Source organism: Gorilla gorilla, chromosome 11, assembly GCF_029281585.2.
Source record: "Gorilla gorilla gorilla isolate KB3781 chromosome 11, NHGRI_mGorGor1-v2.1_pri, whole genome shotgun sequence".
Classification (NCBI taxonomy): domain Eukaryota; kingdom Metazoa; phylum Chordata; class Mammalia; order Primates; family Hominidae; genus Gorilla; species Gorilla gorilla.
The window spans coordinates 127,508,111-127,528,122 of NC_073235.2; the positions used below are offsets into that span (position 1 = coordinate 127,508,111).

Below are 20,012 nucleotides of genomic sequence, written 5' to 3' on the forward strand. Positions count from 1 at the left end.
GGCAGTGGTCTTCTCTTTCTCCCACTTTTCAAGGCTGTTTTGGTTCTGGCTAAATCAGAAAACCTGGATGGGTGGAGGCCAAGGAGATGAGACTTTGGCTTTCAATAGCCAGGGGAGCCTGGGTCATTCCTGAAGCTAGAAGGAGTGAGTGATTCCTTGGCTCTAGGCTTTAGGCATTTGGATTGGCTTATTTCTAGGTTTTGAGTGTAGTACAGTCTGAACTTGTGGAGGAAAAGCCCTGGTTTCTAGGAGGCAAGGGACAGAAATGGCCAGGACCCATCTAGATGTCTCAGGAGCAGCCTGAAATCTAACCCACCACACATCTACAAAACTTCAGTGACCTCAGGTGGCTCACTATTATTATTAAACATGGAAACTAATTCTTTACTGTCCTCTATCTATTATTTTTTGCAAAAAATGTCCATTACATTTTTTTTTCATTTACTTTCTCACAAGGGGGCAATTTCAAAGGGTTCCCATGGAGGGAGGCACAATTTATTCTACGATTTATTCGCTATGTACTACTCTCATATTTCTTTCTAAAACCCTTTCTAAAATATTCATAATATATATTATGATGATACCTCTGGGAAGAATAAATCAAAGTGGGGATAATTTTAGCAAAGAATTCTCATTTACGAGACCCAGAGGAGCTCCGAGGTAGAATTGCAGGGCAAATGTTTCCTATTGGTTAGGCCGGTGAAGGATGACTCCAGGTCCTATCTGCTAGTCAAACCAGTCTAATGACTAGGAAATCTAAAGTGAGGTTATGGGACTATCCATGCTTCCTCACTGCCTTTGACCCTTTAAAAAACAATTTCAGCTTCAAGAACATTGCAAAAAATTATAATTACTGAAAAGCCTAGGGAGACATGATTCCACATTTCCGTTTGTCACTGGAAGATTAGCTGGCATTAAAAGAGGCATTTATTGGGCCTATGTCTCAGGTTTCATTAAATGAAAATACTCATTAATGTTCAGTCTATGCAAGGGATTGTGCTCTAAGTGCACACATATATGGTGTACTCCTTATCTCTTTGGTCTCTACCAGCTAGTAGGGCAGACAGTAAAGTATCTAAGAAGTTTCTTTAGGTAGACATATAGTTACTTGAAATCTGCACTGGGTTTGAATATATAAATAGAAATATGTGCGTGTGTGTGTGTGTGTGTGTGTGTGTCTACCCCTGACATGTGCATATACAGACACACACACACAGCTATATATAATTTTAAATACCAAGCAAATGTGACATTACCATTGTGACAAGAGACCTGATGTCTGGCAGGAAGGATTGGATCCTTTGAGAGTTCCATTGTTCTGGGTGGACTGCACAAATTTAAATGCAGCAGCAATTTTTCTGCAATGAAAATAGAAGTTTTAATCATAGCTCAGTGTTTGTAATTTACATATAAAAATGAATGGCAACTGACAAAACGATTACTGCACAATGAAATATTTCACATGCTGTGAATTAATCAAAAATAAAACCCTGTTTTCTTTCGGAAATCAGAAATTGGGATTTAGTGAAGGTGCTTCAAACGTTGTTGTCTCATGAGAAAATGATGACAGTACAAAGTTATTCCAGATTACCTGTTTTTTTTTTTTAGTTTACTGGAAATGTTTTCTGAAATGGGTATCTTCCAAGTTATATCTATATAATGATACATTCGTTCTGAAGATACATGAAATGTGGTTTTCTTTCAAAAATTTGTGTTTTTGTGCTTTTCTCCCTAGACAACATGAACTATTCCTAGATCTACAATGCGTATGAGGCAATCTTCAAACTTACTGTGTCTAATGTGACGTCAACCTAACAATCCTTATTTGCATTTTAAGATTTCTAATATATATTTATAACTCTAACCTGGCACATTAATACATGTCATATGCTTTTTAAAAGACCAGATTAACCTATTGGAATTTAAAATTAGTACCTTATTATGTTGCGTTTTCCTAGGTATCTGAAATTTTGAAGACAAACGCTAGAAAGGAGAAAAAAACACATTTTAATTATTCATATTCTTTTATTATACAAACTGTTCATCTAAGTATATTGAAAGAAAAATATTAAATTTTCTTTAAATAGTTCATATATTATTGATAACTTACTATATGGGTTCTTGAAATGAAACATGGTATAGTGGACTATTTAGAAATTTCCAGAAAAAAGTGTTAAGTCATCAACTCTAAAACTTACTCCAAGATGCTGAAGAAGTCGGACACCTCTGGGCTGGGAGCTCTCTGCCAGTAGGCAATCAGAGTCTCTAAAAGGAAACACCAGGTAGTATGAGAATCTGAAGGTTTTCTTTTTCCTTTTTTCAAAAAAATTAATTTTAAAGAATTCTCTTTACCGTACGAAATTGTTTTCATAATGTGAAGAAAACACATCAGGAGACTCCTGGTTTCTGCTTGATCTAACTTGTCGAATCGAAGAGTTGAGCCAATCAAAGACAAGGGTCTTGGGATCTGGGAATTCAAGAACCAATCAGGATTGAGTGAGAGTGAGTGACCTCTGCCTTGTAATGATCAGTAGGTTTGAGAGGGAAGTCATACCTTTTCACAGTTGTCTGTCTTCTCACTGCTCTTCTCATTGGTACTTGGATTGGAGTCAAGACTTGCTAAAGATGCTCTGGAGTCAGCATGGTTTACTGTAGAAATAGCTATTGATGAAAATGCTGTAAACACAAGCCACAGCACACGTATGGGAATGAGATGTATGGGCACACACACACAAAAGGTTCACATGATGAACCAAAAAGATGTTGATACTGAGGTAGCAGCAGTGTTGTCAAAGACCAACATAACAGCGTCTGGGATTGGCATTAAAGCCAGCTCTTGTTTTAAAAATGCTTTAGTAAAAGTTCATAAAGATACTTTTGGGAAGGAGCTTTCAACTTTTGACTGTTTATGAGAAACTGAAATGACATTTCCAAAACAGTTCTTAAAAATAATACTTGAAGTTGAAAAGCCATTATATTTTAAAAGGCTGTCTGCAATGAAAACTTAAAGACGGTTTCCAGAATAAAGTAATTTGATAATATCCAAGTAGGCTGCTCCTTAAGCCAAGTAATACTGAACACTAAGTAGAAGAGGAAGTCACTGGATGGAATTCAAAGAAATATGTAAAAAGACTCTTTGGTTGTATAAATGTAGTATACTTTGCCACATAGATTATGCATAATAAATTATGGACTGAGTAAAAAGCACAATGATATACAATGTAAAGGTGGATGAGTGTTAAAAATAAGTGTTCTCAGAAGATCTCAAGTACCTGCTATGGAATTTAAAACATCTTTAGAAAATGATGTATCCACAGAGTTTGCATGTTTCATAGCTGTCTGGCTTTGAAATCCTCCATTGGTGCTTAGATCATCTCTAGACCCCTGTATTCAAAGTATAGTAAAGATTAATGGGAATCATGGCATTTCAACATTGTTAACCCACATATGCCTTCTTCGTTACACTTCCAATTAAGTGATATTTAATTTGTTCTTTTATATCCCCTTACAGGTTTTCTGCTAAAGTAGGCAGTGAAAACAAATACAGCCAAAACCATACTCGTAGTTATAATTTGATTTATGTGACTTTTTTACAATGTTGTAGAAACAATCTTTTAGGTACAGATATACAGACTACATGGCTGGATTGGTTATTGATATATTCATGGATCACATTATAGATATAATTATTACCATGAGTTATCTTATGTACATTACTATTATTAGCAACTACATTTTATTTTAATTATTCTATTTCATTATCTAACAGGCAGCGTCTTACTGTTACCCAGACTACAGTGCAATGGCATGATTATAGTTCACTGCAGCCTCAACCTCCTGGCTCAAGCGATCCTCCTGCCCTTAACCTCCTGAGTAGCTGGGACTACAGGTATGTGCCACCATGCCCAGCTAATTTTTTAAATTTCTTATTTGTACAGGTGGGGTCTTGCTATGTTGCCCAGGTTGGTCTTGAACTCTTGGCCTCAAGTGATCCTCCCATCTTGGCCTCCCAAAGTTGATGGGATTAGAGATGTGAGTCACCATACCTGGCCTAAAACTACGTTTTAAATATTTATTGTTTGCCAGGCTCTAAAATAAATGTTTTCTAGTATACAATTTAATCCTCATAAAGACACTGTGATTTATGTATTTTATCCCATTTTATAATGAAGGAAATGGAGTCTTAAGGAGGTTGGCTAACTTATTTCCAGTCACCCAGATAATCACTGATACTGCTGGGATTTGAACAAGGTAAAAAAAAAAAATCCATAGGCATAGCTCCTAACTCCTAGACGGTAATACCTTCCTTAGATACTGGATTCAGCAGTGGGTTATTTCATCTGAGATTTGAACATAGGCAACAGATCTTTAGTGGATTGTGCGTAGTCACTGTGGTGCCTCAGTGGAGGGAGGATTATAGTCACTCCTGGGTTGTGACTACAAATAAGGCACTTGGCTATTTATTCTGACACCAGGTGGGGATGTAGGGAATGTAGAAAGTGGTAGGAGAAGGTGTCCACTGAGGAAGGGGCCATAATTGCAACAGAGGAACCTGTAAAAGCTGGAAAGAATTGGAAGCTGATACAGAGAACAGAGAGAAATGAAAGCAAAATGCTGAAGGGTGGATCAGGCGGAGGCTAAAGGGACCTATCTGGAACAAATGACACATTGATGTGAGTACATAGCAGTAAGTGTTGTTCAATGCCTAGTATGTTCACAGATGAGAAGAAATGGTTATCCAGGGCAAAAAATAATTAAAAAAAGACAAATTCTTTATTAACATAGAAATGTGACATATTGTGCAAACGTACCTGATTAGATGTATTGACAGTAAAAGGATACAGGTCCTTCAGATAAATCCTTGGCATATTGTCCAGAAGCATGCCGTACAGGGGCATGTATAAACTTGCTATCTGGGCCTGCTTTCTCTAGGAGAAAAGGTAGCCAAAAGAAATGATTCACGTAAAAATCAATAGGCTTGTCGGTTTCATATGCATTTAATGCAGTGAGCCATTAAATGGTGTTTAGGGAAGGGAGAAAGGAAGATCACTTACTGGCTCTCTGTATCGATCATCAAATGAATGCTTAGCCATTAGATTTTTTAGGACAGCTAAAGCTAAGTGTCTGACATCTTGGTCTTCCTGCAGGGCAAAGCCAACTTCTCGGAGCAGAATTCCGATTAAGAAGTGTTTGCGACAAAATTCATTTGTGACTGAATATTCAGGCATATCTTTGTGAGGAAGGAAAATAACTCATGTTATTGAAAATCAAATGATCACTTTATAATTGAGATAGATATACCAAACAACTACCATCAACTTCTTCCACCACTAGGAGGGATTCAGGAATACAGTCTTGCTACAGAAATGAGGTGTGTTGTATCCTCAAGGAGCATTCAGTAAGGGGACTATTCTGTGTATACAAACACAAATACAGGTACAAACTAACACACAACATCAACTTTTGAATTCCATAATAACAGCATATTTACAGGATTACAGGATTTGAGAGGGGGAAAACACATTTTCTGCTTGGAGGAATCAGGATATGTTACAAGTAGGAATCCATCAAGATGAGCCTTTGAGAATACTTGAAGTTTGGAGGTGCAGATCTTTGTGGGAACAGACAGAGGCAGTGGAGAAAGGACAGGAGGCTGGGAAAAGCGATTGGATTTTCGATGGCACAGAATTCTGAAAGCGCAGGTGTGGAAGGGAGCAGGTATGGAGGGGAGCACGAGTATGTGGGAATCAATAAGCACAGTGGCTAAAAGAGGAATGGTGAGAGAATTAGGCTTGAGAGTCTGGGGCTAGATGATGGAGAACAGTACAATTTCCTTAGCTGCCATCTAGATCCCTCTCCATTTGTATTTAATTCTGTAAGGAATGTTAACACACTGATAGCTTTGAGGTCAGTGCCCTGATAAGGCTCATGCTTTACTGACTTATTAATATGGTGTGGCAGGGTGTAAATGAATTAGACTGTGGGGAGATGTGGGGTGAGGGATACAATACAGGACATTGTAGCAATGGGGGAGGGAGGGGGCAAGTGACAACGTGATATCTGGGCTGGGGTAGCAGAAACTGAGTGATAAGAGTAACTCACTAGGAAAAGTTGACTGAAGTATGTGAGGGAGCAAGGAGAGAGAAATGGCACTGCCAAATTTTGAGCCTGAATTATAGGGAAAAGACACTGCCAAATTTTGAGCCTGAATTATAGAGAAAAGACACTGCCAAATTTTGAGCCTGAATTATAGAGAAAAGGCCCTGCCAAATTTTGAGCCTGAATTACAGAGAAAAGAATGTTAAAATTTCCAGTAATAGTGGATTTATTCAAATTGTCCAAAGGGTTTTTAAAATGTAACCATTAATAGTAGTACTTGCACGTACAAGAAAACATAGGGAGAAAGCTCTTTGACACTGGCATTCACAATGATTTTATGAATATCACCCCAAAAACACAGTCAATAAAAGCAAAAATAAACAAGTAGGATTATATCAAATTTAAAAGTTTCTGGACAGCAAAGGAAGCAATCAACAAAATGAAAAAGCAAACTACAGATTGGGAGAAAATGCTTGCAAACCATATACCTGACAGGGGGCTGATATCCAAACTCTACAGGGAACTCATACAACATAATAGCAACAAACAAACAAACAAAAACAACCCGCCAAGTTTTAAAAATGGGCAAAGGATCTGAATAGACATTTTTTGAAAGAAGACATACAAATGGCCAAAAGATACAGAAAAAGTGTTCAATATCACGGATCATCAGGGAAATGCAAATCAAAACCACAATGCACTATTACCTCATACTTTTTAGGATGGCTATTATCAGAAAGTCAAATGAGAACAAGTATTGGTGTAAAGAAAAGGGAATCCTTGTACACTGTTGGTGGAATACGGTCATTATAGGAAACAGTATAGAAGGTCCTCAAAAAAGTAAAAATAGAGCTACCATATGATCTAGCAATCCAACTTCTGGGTATACATCCAAAAGAATTCAGATCATTATGTTGAAGAGATACATTGCAGCATTATTCACAATAGCCAAGCTATGGAAACCTAGGTGACCATCCATAGATGAATGGATTAAAAATGGTATATACATACAATGGAGTATTATTCAGCCTCAAAAAAAAAAAAAGAAATCCTACCATTTGTGACAATACAGGTGAACCTAAGAGTCATTATGCTAAGTGAAATAAGCCAAACACAGAAGGACAAATACTGCATGATCTCAGTTAATATGTGGAATCTAAAGAAATCAAACTCTGGTGGACAATAAGAGAAAAGTTAATAGGTACGATGTACATTATTTGGATGATGGATATCCTAAAAGCCTTAACTTCACCACTATGCGATCTATGCATGTAACAAAATTACACTTGTACCCCTCTAAGTTTCTGCAAAAAAATTAAAGAAGTTAACCTCATAGAAGCACAGAGTAGAAAGATGGCTGCCATGGGCTGGGGAATGGGAGACATGGGAGGTGGATTTTAGTCAAAGGGTACAAACTTTCAGTTATAAGATGAATAAATTGTGGAGGTCAAATATGTAGCATAGTAAGAATCATTAATAATACAATATTGTATATTTGAAATCTATTTTTTCTTTTTTTAAATTTTATTATTATTATACTTTAAGTTTTAGGGTACATGTGCACAATGTGCAGGTTTGTTACATATGTATACATGTGCCATGCTGGTGTGCTGCACCCATTAACTCGTCATTTAGCATTAGGATTATCTCCTAATGCTATCCCCCGCCCCCCACCCCACAACAGTCCCCAGAGTGTGATGTTCCCCTTCCTGTGTCCATGTGTTCTCATTGTTCAATTTCCACCTATGAGTGAGAACACGCAGTGTTTGGTTTTTTGTCCTTGCGGTAGTTTGCTGAGAATGATGGTTTCCAGTTTCATCCATGTCCCTACAAAGGACATGAACTCATCATTTTTTATGGCTGCATTGTATTCCATGGTGTATATGTGCCACGTTTTCTTAATCCAGTCTATCATTGTTGGACATTTGGGTTGGCTCCAAGTCTTTGCTATTGTGAATAGTGCCGCAGTAAACATACGTGTGCATGTGTCTTTATAGCAGCATGATTTATAATCCTTTGGGTATATACCCAGTAATGGGATGGCTGGGTCAAATGGTATTTCTAGTTCGAGATCCCTGAGGAATCGCCACACTGACTTCCACAATGGTTGAACTAGTTTCCAGTCCCACCAACAGTGTAAAAGTGTTCCTGTTTCTCCACATCCTCTCCAGCACCTGTTGTTTCCTGACTTTTTAATGATCGCCATTCTAGCTGGTGTGAGATGGTATCTCATTGTGGTTTTGATCTGCATTTCTCTGATGGCCAGTGATGATAAGCATTTTTTCATGTGTTTTTTGGCTGCATAAATGTCTTCTTTTGAGAAGTGTCTGTTCATGTGCTTTGCCCACTTTTTGATGGGGTTGTTTGTTTTTTTCTTGTAAATTTGTTTGAGTTCATTGTAGATTCTGGATATTAGCCCTTTGTCAGATGAGTAGGTTGTGAAAATTTTCTCCCATTTTGTAGGTTGCGTGTTGACTCTGATGGTAGTTTCTTTTGCTGTGCAGAAGCTCTTTAGTTTAATTAGATCCCATTTGTCAATTTTGGCTTTTGTTGCCATTGCTTTTGGTGTTTTAGACATGAAGTCCTTGCCCATGCCTATGTCCTGAATGGTAATGCCTAGGTTTTCTTCTAGGGTTTTTATGGTTTAGGTCTAACATGTAAGTCTTTAATCCATCTTGAATTAATTTTTGTATAAGGTGTAAGGAAGGGATCCAGTTTCAGCTTTCTACATATGGCTAGCCAGTTTTCCCAGCACCATTTATTAAATAGGGAATCCTTTCCCCATTTCTTGTTTTTGTCAGGTTTGTCAAAGATCAGATGGTTGTAGATATGCGGTATTATTTCTGAAGGCTCTGTTCTGTTCCATTGGTCTATATCTCTGTTTTGGTACCAGTACCATGCTGTTTTGGTTACTGTAGCCTTGTAGAATAGTTTGAAGTCAGGTAGTGTGATGCCTCCAGCTTTGTTCTTTTCGTTTAGGATTGACTTGGCAATGTGGGCTCTTTTTTGGTTCCATATGAACTTTAAAGTAGTTTTTTCCAATTCTGTGAAGAAAGTCATTGGCAGCTTGATGGGGATGGCATTGAATCTATAAATTACCTTGGGCAGTATGGCCATTTTCACAATATTGATTATTCCTACCCATGAGCATGGAATGTTCTTCCATTTGTTTGTATCCTCTTTCATTTCACTGAGCAGTGGTTTGAGTTCTCCTTGAAGAGATCCTTCACATCCCTTGTAAGTTGGATTCCTAGGTATTTTATTCTCTTTGAAGCAATTGTGAATGGTAGTTCACTCATGATTTGGCTCTCTGTTGGTCTGTTATTGGCGTATAAGAATGCTTGTGATTTTTGTACATTGATTTTGTATCCTGAGACTTTGCTGAAGTTGCTTATCAGCTTGAGGAGATTTTGGGCTGAGACAATGGGGTTTTCTAGATATACAATCATGTCATCTGCAAACAGGGACAATTTGACTTCCTCTTTTCCTAATTGAATACCCTTTATTTCCTTCTCCTGCCTAATTGCTCTGGCCAGAACTTCCAGCACTATGTTGAATAGGAGTGGTGAGAGAGGGCATCCCTGTCTTGTGCCAGTTTTCAAAGGGAATGCTTCCAGTTTTTGCCCATTCAGTATGATATTGGCTGTGGGTTTGTCATAGTTAGCTCTTATTATTTTGAGATACGTCCCATCAATACCTAATTTATTGAGTTTTTAGCATGAAGCGTTGTTGAATTTTGTCAAAGGCCTTTTCTGCATCTATTGAGATAATCATGTGGTTTTTGTCTTTGGTTCTGTTTATATGCCGGATTACACTTAATTGATTTGCGTATGTTGAACCAGCCTTGCATCCCAGGGATGAAGCCCACTTGATCATGGTGGATAAGCTTTTTGATGTGCTGCTGGATTCGGTTTGCCAGTATTTTATTGAGGATTTTTGCATCAATGTTCATCAAGGATATTGGTCTAAAATTCTCTTTTTTGGTTGTGTCTCTGCTAGGCTTTGGTATCAGGATGATGCTGGCCTCATAAAATGAGTTAGGGAGGATTCCCTCTTTTTCTATTGATTGGAATGTATATTTGAAATCTATTAAGTGAGTAGGCCTTAATTGTTCTCATCGCACAGACATAAAAAACAGAACTATATGAGGTGTTAGCTTGATTGTAGTAATCATTTCACAATGCATACATATATCAAAATATCATGTTTTCCACCTTAAATATACACAATTTTTATTATTTTTTGAGACAGAGTCTCACTGTGTTGTCCAGGCTGGAGTGCAGTGGCACCATCTTGGCTCACTGTAACCTCTGCCTCCAGGGTTCAAGCGATTATTGTGCCTCAGCCTTCCGAGAAGCTGAGGTTACAGACATGTGCCACCATGCCCAGCTGATTTTTCTATTTTTAGTAGAGATGGGGTTTCACCATGTTGGCCAGGGTGATGTCGAACTCCTGGCCTCAAGTGATCTGCCTGCCTCGGCCTCCCAAAGTGTTGAGATTACAGGCATGATCCACCGCGCCCAATTTTTGTCAATTTTACCTCAATAAGGCTGGGGGAAAACAGTGGTACTAGCACCCGTGTATACAAACTGCTGTCTGCTAGCACTAGGCTAAGCACTTTATGTGCATTATCCCATTTGATCTGCAGGACAACCCATAGGGAGGTATGATTAATATAATTAACTATTAGAATATTCCAGCTCATAAATGACCAATAGCAAATTAAACATACTGACTTTTTTAGTCCATAAAGAAGCTACTGAATGTGGAAATTCAGGAATGCAGAAGTTCAGGAGACTAAAATCACAGGGCTTCAGGCTAAATACATTTCTCAGTGACATAGTAATATTGAGGATCCAGGAATAGAACACAACTTTTAAATTTCCATCTATGACTACAGAAAAGGTTTGCCTAGACCATTTTAAGTTACTAACCCATTTCAGATAAAAATAAACTTATACTAATATCCTCTGTCTTAACAAGATTGATCAAACCAGGCTGTGGTTTAGCAAAAGACATATATCATATAAAGTCAGTTACATTGAACAAGCATGTTATTATATATATCTGGGAATTTCATTTATGATACAAATTAAGGAAATTTCAGATGCTTTGGAAAATTAAAAAATATTGCCAACCTCTGGAGAATAAAATATGAAAGAATTGAAATTAGGCAATCATTAAACTATCTGTGACAAGAAAACAATTCAGTCAACTTTTTGAATATTTTTATCATATGATATTAAATATATGAATATTTATTAGCACCCAGAAACTGGAAATTTTAGTTGTCAATATTATTGGATTACAAGTGGTTACTGATGCTTAGGTAAGGTAATATCACTTACCTGATGCATGTAACTCTTGAGTCGATTCTGAAGGTGTCAAAGGATCTGAATTTAATATAAATAAAAAGTTCAGATATATACATATATATACTCAGATACATATGTATTCATTATGTGTAGTTTATACTGAACAATTAAACTATATTATTTAAAAATGTGAGTCTTCAGTATTGCCAATTTTCAAGGAGAATGTCTAGGTTATTTGTTTCCTTTTTTTTTTTTTTTTTTGAAACAGAATCTGGCTCTGTCGCTCAGGCTGGAGTGCAGTAGCACAATCTCGGCTGACTGCAACCTCTGCCTCCTGGATTCAAGCGATTTTCCTGCCTCAGTCTCCCAAGTAGCTGGGATTACAGGTGCCCGCCACTGCACCTGGCTGATTTTTGTATTTTTCGTAGAGATGGGGTTTTGCCATGTTGGCTAGGCTGGTCTCAAACTCCTGACCTTAGGTGATCTGCCTGCCTTGACCTCCCAAAGTGCTGGGATTACAGGCATGAGCCACCACACTCGGCCTATTTGTTTTCTTAAAAAAGAGGCTCATGAGCAGAATTATTCTAATTGTTAGCCTTCTACTTGAGCATCTATTTTTCTATCAGAATTTTGCCTGCTATGAAACATATTTTTATGTTCATTATTTATAGTATCAGATGTACAAAGAGACTGTCAGGCTTTTCTCTGAGCTACTGACTAATAGTAAGTAATATAGTTTGACTCTGTGTCCCCACCCAAATTTCATCTTGAATTGTAATCCACACGTGTTAGGGGAGGTACCTGGTGGGAGGTGATTGGATCATGGGGACAGTTTCCCCCGTGCTGTTCTCATGACAGTAAGTGAGTTCTCTTGAGAGCCGATGGTTTTAAAGTGCGGCACTTCCTGCTCTCTCCCTTTCTCTCTCCTGCCGCCATGTGAAGAAGGTCCTTACTTCCCCTTCACCTTCTGCCTTGATTGTAAGTTTCCTGAGGGCTCCCCAGCCATATGGCACTGTGAGTCAATTCAACCTCTTTTTTTCATAAATTACCTAGTCTTAGGTAGTTCTTTATAGCAGTGTGACAATGGACTAACACAGTAAGCAATTGAAATAAAAATGACCAAATAAAGATTTGGTCCTCTTGAATATCTCAATCAGCCTGGCTAACCAATAATAACTTGGCAGTAATTTATAAAACAAAAATATATTCAGAACAAAGTAAACACCTTAAAGTGTTATTATCTAATATGCCATTTCTACCCTATTTTCTATGAAATATGCTTCATAAATTAGAAAAAATTGGAATAATATTATATAGATTATATTTAAGATTAAAATGGCAAAACTTTTATAGGCTTGATAATGTAATTTTCCCTCCAGAATACTAGTGTAAGCTAATAGGTTAAGGAAGTATAATGAGGCTCTTTACCAATCTTAGTGTTTGTGTTTATGAATATCAAAGCAAATATGCCTCTCAGCTGGGCGTGGCGGCTCACACCTGTAATCCCAGCACTTTCAGAGGCCGACGTAGGCGGATCACCTGAGGTCAGGAGTTGGAGACCAGCCTGGCCAACATGGTGAAACCTCCTCCCTACTAAAAATACCAAAATTAGCCAGGTGTGGTGGCACACACCTGTAGTCCCAGCTACTCAGGAGGCTGAGGTGGGAGAATCCCTCAAACCCGGGAGGCAGAGGTTGCAGCGAGCCAAGATCATGCCACTGTACTCCCAGCCTGGGTGACAGAGTGAGACTCTACCTCAAAAACAAAACAACCCCCTCCCCCACAAGAAAAAACTGTACCTCATAAATAGTTTACTCATTGGTTGGTAATAAAGTATTTCATGCTCCTAAATAATTTTATTATTTTATTTGCATCTTGATATTTGATTAGTTTTTGATGTCTACATGGGTAATACTCTCTACCATAATACATATATATTTTTATATATAATATTTATAAATTATATATATAGTACTTTTCCTCCCTATAATTTTATGTCTCAAAATGAAAGGAAAGCTGTCTTTTGGAGCCAGTAAAGTGCCTCTAGGTTCAAATTATTTGATTAACAATCATCGGGTTTATAATTTTGTTGGCCTTCTCTTTAATAAAAAGGGAAACAGACAAAAATTGAGGAATATGAAGCCATATTCATCACCACATGCCAACAACTTCTTTTTCATTTTAATTTAATTCTGATTACCTGGGTCTGATACCCATGTGACAGCTTCAAACAAAATTATGACTGAAGAAACAGGAAAATAATAATAAACAAAAGGTAAAACGAACAAACAAAAGCATTCACTTTGCAGGAACTGATGAAAATTCTGGGAATTTTATTACCTGGAATGTTTGCTGATCTTATGGGCAGACACAAAGGGATAAAGTGTTCATGTTGACATACTTCTTGAAGAAAATCAAATTTATACTGGCACAAGGTCTGAAAGAGAGGCAAACTAAATGACTATGACTTACAGACCAAGAAACTGAGTAAAAACAAACAAACAAAATCTGCACTTGAATCTTATCCCTAAAAAGAAAAAGTAGTTACCGTACACTTGTCGGACCACTAGGTAATCAAGTTGAAAGGATTTTGTCCCCTCTGAACTGCAGTTAAGCTCCCTACTTTTGGAGACTAGTCAAGGCCTCTTCAGGAAATAATCCCATTTGTAACCTACATGTAGCTTCTATGAGATAAGATCCCACTGAGTCATATTTTTTAGCTTCTTTTAGCATGAATCATGACACATTTATTCTGAAAAAAATTCCTGCTATAACACATGCACAGAATTCTCTCAAAAACTACACTCAGATAATGAAACAGACCTCTACAATGAGCTCCTACCATCCAGAGCTAAGGAAGACAATGGTGTGTATCACGTAAAATTAGAGTGAAACCCTGTATGCCACATGTTCTCATAGTACATTAATTAATTCCTCTTTCCTCCCTGCCCTTGCAAATAGGTCTGTCTTTGCAATAATGTTTGAGTTAGATGGAGATAAATGGAGTCCAGGCACGGTCAAAGTAACACAGGAGTCAAGAACAGCCACATCAGTAGGAAAAATAAGCATGTTCCTGACTGCTCTATTTTTACTCTCATGCATGCTAAGTAACCATGTTTTAAGACTAAGTTCGGTGATCATCATTATATTCACTAATCTCAGCTCACAAAATAAAATATATCCCATTTACTCAGATATTTTAGAATTACATCTTGTGGCAACTTTAGTTAATAATTTAAAATACTGCCATTTCAAAAAGGAAAGTATTTGACTTAAACCTTTGTACATCAAAGTGAACAGGAGCATTATTAAATTATATGTTAACTATTTTACATTGAGAACATTCTGTTTGGTCTTTGAAAATATATAATTTAGGTCTGCTGCAATTAAATGGATATTCTGCAAATTTCATGCATGACAGGAGCACAAATGAAGAATATACTTTCAAAAAAAATTTAGAGAGAGAATTGGATTTTCAAAACCAGATGACATAAAATCATGTAACTCCTCTGGTCAAAATCTCCACTGCACCCCATCTCCCAAAAATAATGTTTAAGCAACTAAGCATGACGTGAAAGGCTGTAAGAATCTCATGATTTATTTTTGGCTGGTCTAAATCCATTGTTCTTTTCAAATACCTAGATGATTTCCCCTTGAGGACTGGCCTCCTTCACAGTGGGTAAATGTTAACAGAGAATTATTAATTCATATGCCCTGTCTTCTTTCCTTAAGAGGCAAGCATGTGACCCAAAGCAGGTTGCTCACACACTTCCTCTATGGAAGGTGAATCTGAAGCAGAGTGTTGGGGGTAGAAAACGGCTTCAGTTGATTCATTTAAGCAGATGCAGCAGCACCTCGGCCAAATGGTTCTTCATTTGCAATTATTGTCAGGCCCCACATAACGTTTTGGTGAAAGACAGACCATATATACAATGGTGGTTCCATACAATGAGAACAGAGCTATGTAATGGAGTAGGATATATACCAGCTGGGTTTGTGTAAGTACACTCTATGATAGTCACACAGTGACGAAATTGCCTAACAATGCTTTTCTCAGTATGTGTCTCTGTCGTTAAGTGACGCATGACTGTATTCCTTGTGCTTGAAAAGGCCTGGACCCTGCTTTTTTTTTTTTTTTTTTTTGAGACGGAGTCTTGCTCTGTCGCCCAGGTTGGAATGCAGTGGCGCGATCTCGGCTCACTGCAAGCTCCGACTCCCGGGTTCACGCCATTCTCCTGCCTCAGCATCCTGAGTAGCTGGAACTACAGGTGCCCGCAACCACGCCCGGCTAATTTTTTTGTATTTTTAGTAGAGACAGGGTTTCACCGTGTTAGCCAGGATGGTCTCGATTTCCTGACCTCGTGATCCGCCCACCTCGGCCTCCCAAAGTGCTGGGATTACAGGCGTGAGCCACCGCGCCCGGCCAGCCCCTGCTCTTTTCAAAGCCTGCTTCTGCAGCTGCTTCATCAATGCTATTTACTCCCAATATCTTTCCAATCAATTCCCTTTTGCTCAAATTGGAGTCAGTTTCTGTTGCTTTCAACCCAAAGAACAGTTAACTGATCCAGCTTTCATCATCTGGCCCATTTCCAGTCTTAGCTCCCTCCAGCATATGCCATAACCATAGCTCAGTGGTTCTCAAACCTGAGAGTGCAAAAGAATCACCTAGAGGTCCTGTTAAAACAAATTTCTGGGCTCCATTAGCAGCATTTCAGTTCCCAAGTGATGCTACCTCTCTGGTCTAGGAACCACTGCTCTAGAGTTCTCTTTACATCTCCCCAATGTATACCCCTATTTGGGTAGGGTATTCAACTGTCCCATTTTGCCCAGGACTTAAAGGTTTCCAGGGAAGTAGGACTTTCAGTGCTAAAACCAAGCCAGTCTAGGGCAAACTGGACTGTAGGAATTGTAGCTGCAAAGAGCCATTCTCTTCACCACCCGCAGGAAATAGAAATGAAATGTAAACACTTTCATTCCACTCTCCTTTGTCCCCATTAAGGAAGGACTCGGTAGGCACACTCAGCAGATGAAACATTAAAAGGCTGCCTCTCCTTGGCATAGAAATCACTTTCTGATACAGAGAATGGACTTAAGCAGGTATCCACAGAGACTACTTTATTTATTTACAATGCCATAGTTTAGAAAACAATCACTCCTGTACGTGGTTCTTACCTTGAGGTCACCGGAGGAGAACATGCTGATGTAATTGTTGACCATCTTAAACACATACCCTCGGTCCATAAATGTAAAGCAGCGCTAAAATAGATAAAATTCTAAATTCAAACACTTTTACTTGAAGAATCATTAAAGATTTTAGAAAATATGATTAAATATATTGAGGTAAAATAACACTAAACTAAATGTGTTGTATAATTAGGTATTTAAAAAAATCTTCTAAAGATGTTTAAGCAGTCATCCACATATGGCAACTAAAATAACTACAATTTATATTAAAAATGAAAATGAAACAGGGCAATATACTAACAGAGAATAGGTACATTTAAAATTCAGAAGAAAACAAGAAAAATTGAAAGGAAAAACAGAATGAAAGCATAAATGAATAAAACAAAAATATCAATCAGAAAGTTATAAATCTATATTGATTTTATAAAATGTCACTGGAGCTTTGCAATGAAATATTATAGCCCCTTCTTTCTTATACAGAAAGCTTTAGCTTTCGGTTGTCTACTTTTTTAACCACTTAGTTACATTTTATTATTTTCTTTTAATAATTCCATTTCACACTTATGGGGTTGTAAATCTTCTCCTGTACACACTGGGTCATAATGAGGAGTGGTAGAGATGGGTCAGGAAAGCCTTTTAAATCTCACTGGCCCCTTTTGACAGAGTAGCTCCTCTCCTTATCAGCTGAGGAAGCTTGCATTTGAAGGCTGAAGGAAGGAGATCGTAAGATTTCTATCAGCGAGCTGCTTACTACCTTTCTTATTCTGTGGTCAAATTCTCTTTACTGTATCAAGGAGAGTCTTAAACAGTAAGTAGGCTTGGAGGAGTACTTGCTCTCTCTCCAAAAGACGGATGGTCATGTAACCAGTAACCAAGCTACCACGGCCAAAGACTGCACAGGCAAAGTGTGGAGCAGGAGGAAGGGACCATAGTTCCCAACGCAGGATCTGGGGAGGCACTAGAGCAGGTGCCTCCCATAGTGGATCTGCAGCTCATTACTTGGTGTGTGAGTCTCATTCTATTCACCCACGTGGGTGTGAGTAAACATGCGGCTTGGGAAAATTCCACAGCTGGTGTGGAGTGCTTCTTTCTTGTCGAAAGTGTCCAGGATGATCCATTAAAACGGTTTTGCATTTCTTGGAGTCTCTCCTCAATTTTACTCACAACTCTCTTTTCTCAGACAGGACTACACATAAAATCTTGCTATGGAGAGTGGACCAAGCAAAAAGTCTCCTCTTGAAATATACCTGTGTGTAAACGAGTTATTTTCTCCAAAGTTGTTCTTCGAATTGTTAGGTCATTTATATTTTTGTTTTGTTTTTCCTTTCAAATTTTCTTCACTTTCTTTTGAATTTTTAAATGTACCTATTCGTGACTGTGTTAGTACATTGCTCACCTATATTTTCATTTTAAATATAAATTTTAGTTCTTTCAATAATTCTTCATTCAGTAAAAAGTAAATGGCTTCTGAGTCCTCACATGTCTCAATAGAATAGTGGGAGAGCGGTAGACACCACAGTATAATCATAGGCTAAAAAGACAGAGCCAAATGGGGAGGGGAGAAGGAAAGGGGCTTTGACGCCTTCTGCACTGAGCTGGCTCCTGGTACCTGTGTCCAATCCTCCCAGGCTCTCCATTTGCAGGAGGAAGTCCCAACCTGGCCACCCTTGGAATATCAGGGGCCCTGCCTCATCTTGCAGAGGAGAGGAAGACCACCCAGCACATCTCTAGACTCTAGAAACTTCCCAAGAAAGAGAAGGAGAAAGGAGCCCTGGGGAAGTCTTTGGCAAAGATGCAGGGCTGTTTGACTCTGTGAAGGAGGGACTGGTGAGTCCCATCTCTGAACTAGTCCAGAGTAGGGATGGTGACTGCCACATCCCAGAGGCTACGGCGGCTACTCTGCAGATCAGACCTGTGAACTTTGAAGGAGACCTGTCTCCAGCACTCATAAATGGGGACTGTGGGGAGAAGGTGGTGCTGGGGAGTAGAAGAATCAACTTGAGGTTTCTTGACTGTGAAGAAAGACCTTCTATGTGGTCAGCTTGGCATCCTCTTTCCAAGGGGCAGTGAGGGAGAAAGCAGGACATTCCTAGGGTGAAAGATCTGCAGAGTCAGCTCTCTTCCTGCAAAAAGACTCAGGTCAAGCTTCACCAAGTGTGTCCCTCTTGCCCTGGGCCCCCTGGATCTGGTCAGTTCTAGCATCTTCTTGACCCCCAGGGGCAGTGGCTCTCTTGCTTATGGCTGAGGCCTGGAGGGGCCTCTCTGATTTTGTTTTAAGATAATTTATATTCACCTTTTATATTAATAGAAAATAAATTATAGCAGGCTTAGTTAAACTATGGCCCATGGGCCAAATCTGGCCCACTGCCATTCTTTTTTTAAATAAAAGTTTTATTGGAACACAGTCACACTCAATCCTTTACATATTGTCTATGGTGAATTACTGTTCTTGTGCTGCAATTGCAGAGTTGGGTAGTTGTGGCAGGGACTGTATGGCTCACGAAGCTGAAAATATTTTGCATTTGGCTCTTTACATAAAAAGTGTGCAGACTCTTAATTTAGAGGATAACTTAACACCCTACCAAACTTTTTCTCAGTTTGGTTGAATAAACTAAGGGCCAAATATTCTAAATTATCTGTTAAAATACATTATAACAAAAATTTTATTTTATTTTACCAACTGTGAGAGCAATGAGAATTTTACTTCACAATTGGTTGGGAGATGAGTTATGAACCTTCACATTTCAAAACAAACCACATGAATGTCTTGTCCTTTCCTTATATAATTTACAAAACCACTGCCCACCCCATTTTCTTTTTCACCTTGGACACTTTTCTTCTGCCCCCGTGTTAGACCTTTAGCTCATGTGCCACCAGCAGCAAATTATGCACAGAGGAGCTCTATGGAAAACATTCATTTATTCCAAAAGCACAAGCTATTTAAGCCAAGTAGAGTAGATATGAAGGGTTTTCACTTTTTAGAGACTTGCTTATCCATCCTTATCTGATATTTAGAGAGAAATACCACAGATGTTTAAACCAAGTCTCTCTCTAATATTAGGTGATTTCCAAATGGTTTTCAACAGCTCATTGAAACAAAGCAGTGGTTAGTCAGGCGAATGGGCTAAAAGATACGGCTATCCAATCAGCAAAATAAAAATCAGAATGAATCAGCCTTTGCTACTATCTTGGTATTGTGCTTCATAAAAAGAGTGTCTAAATAGCTATGTTCAGATAAGTAGAGCTGTGACCCAGGTGGGTGGCAAAAAGAAAAATGACAAAAGCTGCAATCATTTGAATCCTATCTACTTCACTGAGAGAATAGTTGAGAAATGTACAAGCTTTTTGGCATAATTGCTGAAAAAATATTACTTTCCCATAATGTGGGGTAAGGGAGGCTACCTTTTAATGTAG

General features: G+C 38.4%; 1 protein-coding gene across 11 annotated transcripts in view; it reads right to left on the minus strand.

Annotated features, from left to right (window-relative positions):
* DOCK10 (dedicator of cytokinesis 10) overlaps positions 1-20,012 on the minus strand; it is a 281,316-nt gene that overhangs the window by 37,844 nt on the left and 223,460 nt on the right. For 7 of the 11 annotated variants that reach the window (XM_055380571.2, XM_055380574.2, XM_031008770.3 and 4 more), the window contains exons 29-39: positions 16,587-16,670; positions 13,755-13,851; positions 11,448-11,492; positions 5,055-5,230; positions 4,812-4,928; positions 3,273-3,384; positions 2,555-2,676; positions 2,353-2,467; positions 2,199-2,265; positions 1,936-1,983; positions 1,257-1,358 (exon numbers count right to left, since the gene is read on the minus strand). In XM_055380571.2, coding sequence (XP_055236546.1) covers positions 1,257-1,358; positions 1,936-1,983; positions 2,199-2,265; positions 2,353-2,467; positions 2,555-2,676; positions 3,273-3,384; positions 4,812-4,928; positions 5,055-5,230; positions 11,448-11,492; positions 13,755-13,851; positions 16,587-16,670 — 1,085 coding nt within the window. The remainder of the gene's footprint in view (positions 1-1,256; positions 1,359-1,935; positions 1,984-2,198; positions 2,266-2,352; positions 2,468-2,554; positions 2,677-3,272; positions 3,385-4,811; positions 4,929-5,054; positions 5,231-11,447; positions 11,493-13,754; positions 13,852-16,586; positions 16,671-20,012) is intronic. The other 4 variants (XM_063695244.1, XM_055380572.2, XM_055380577.2 and 1 more) reach the window with 1 other exon arrangement.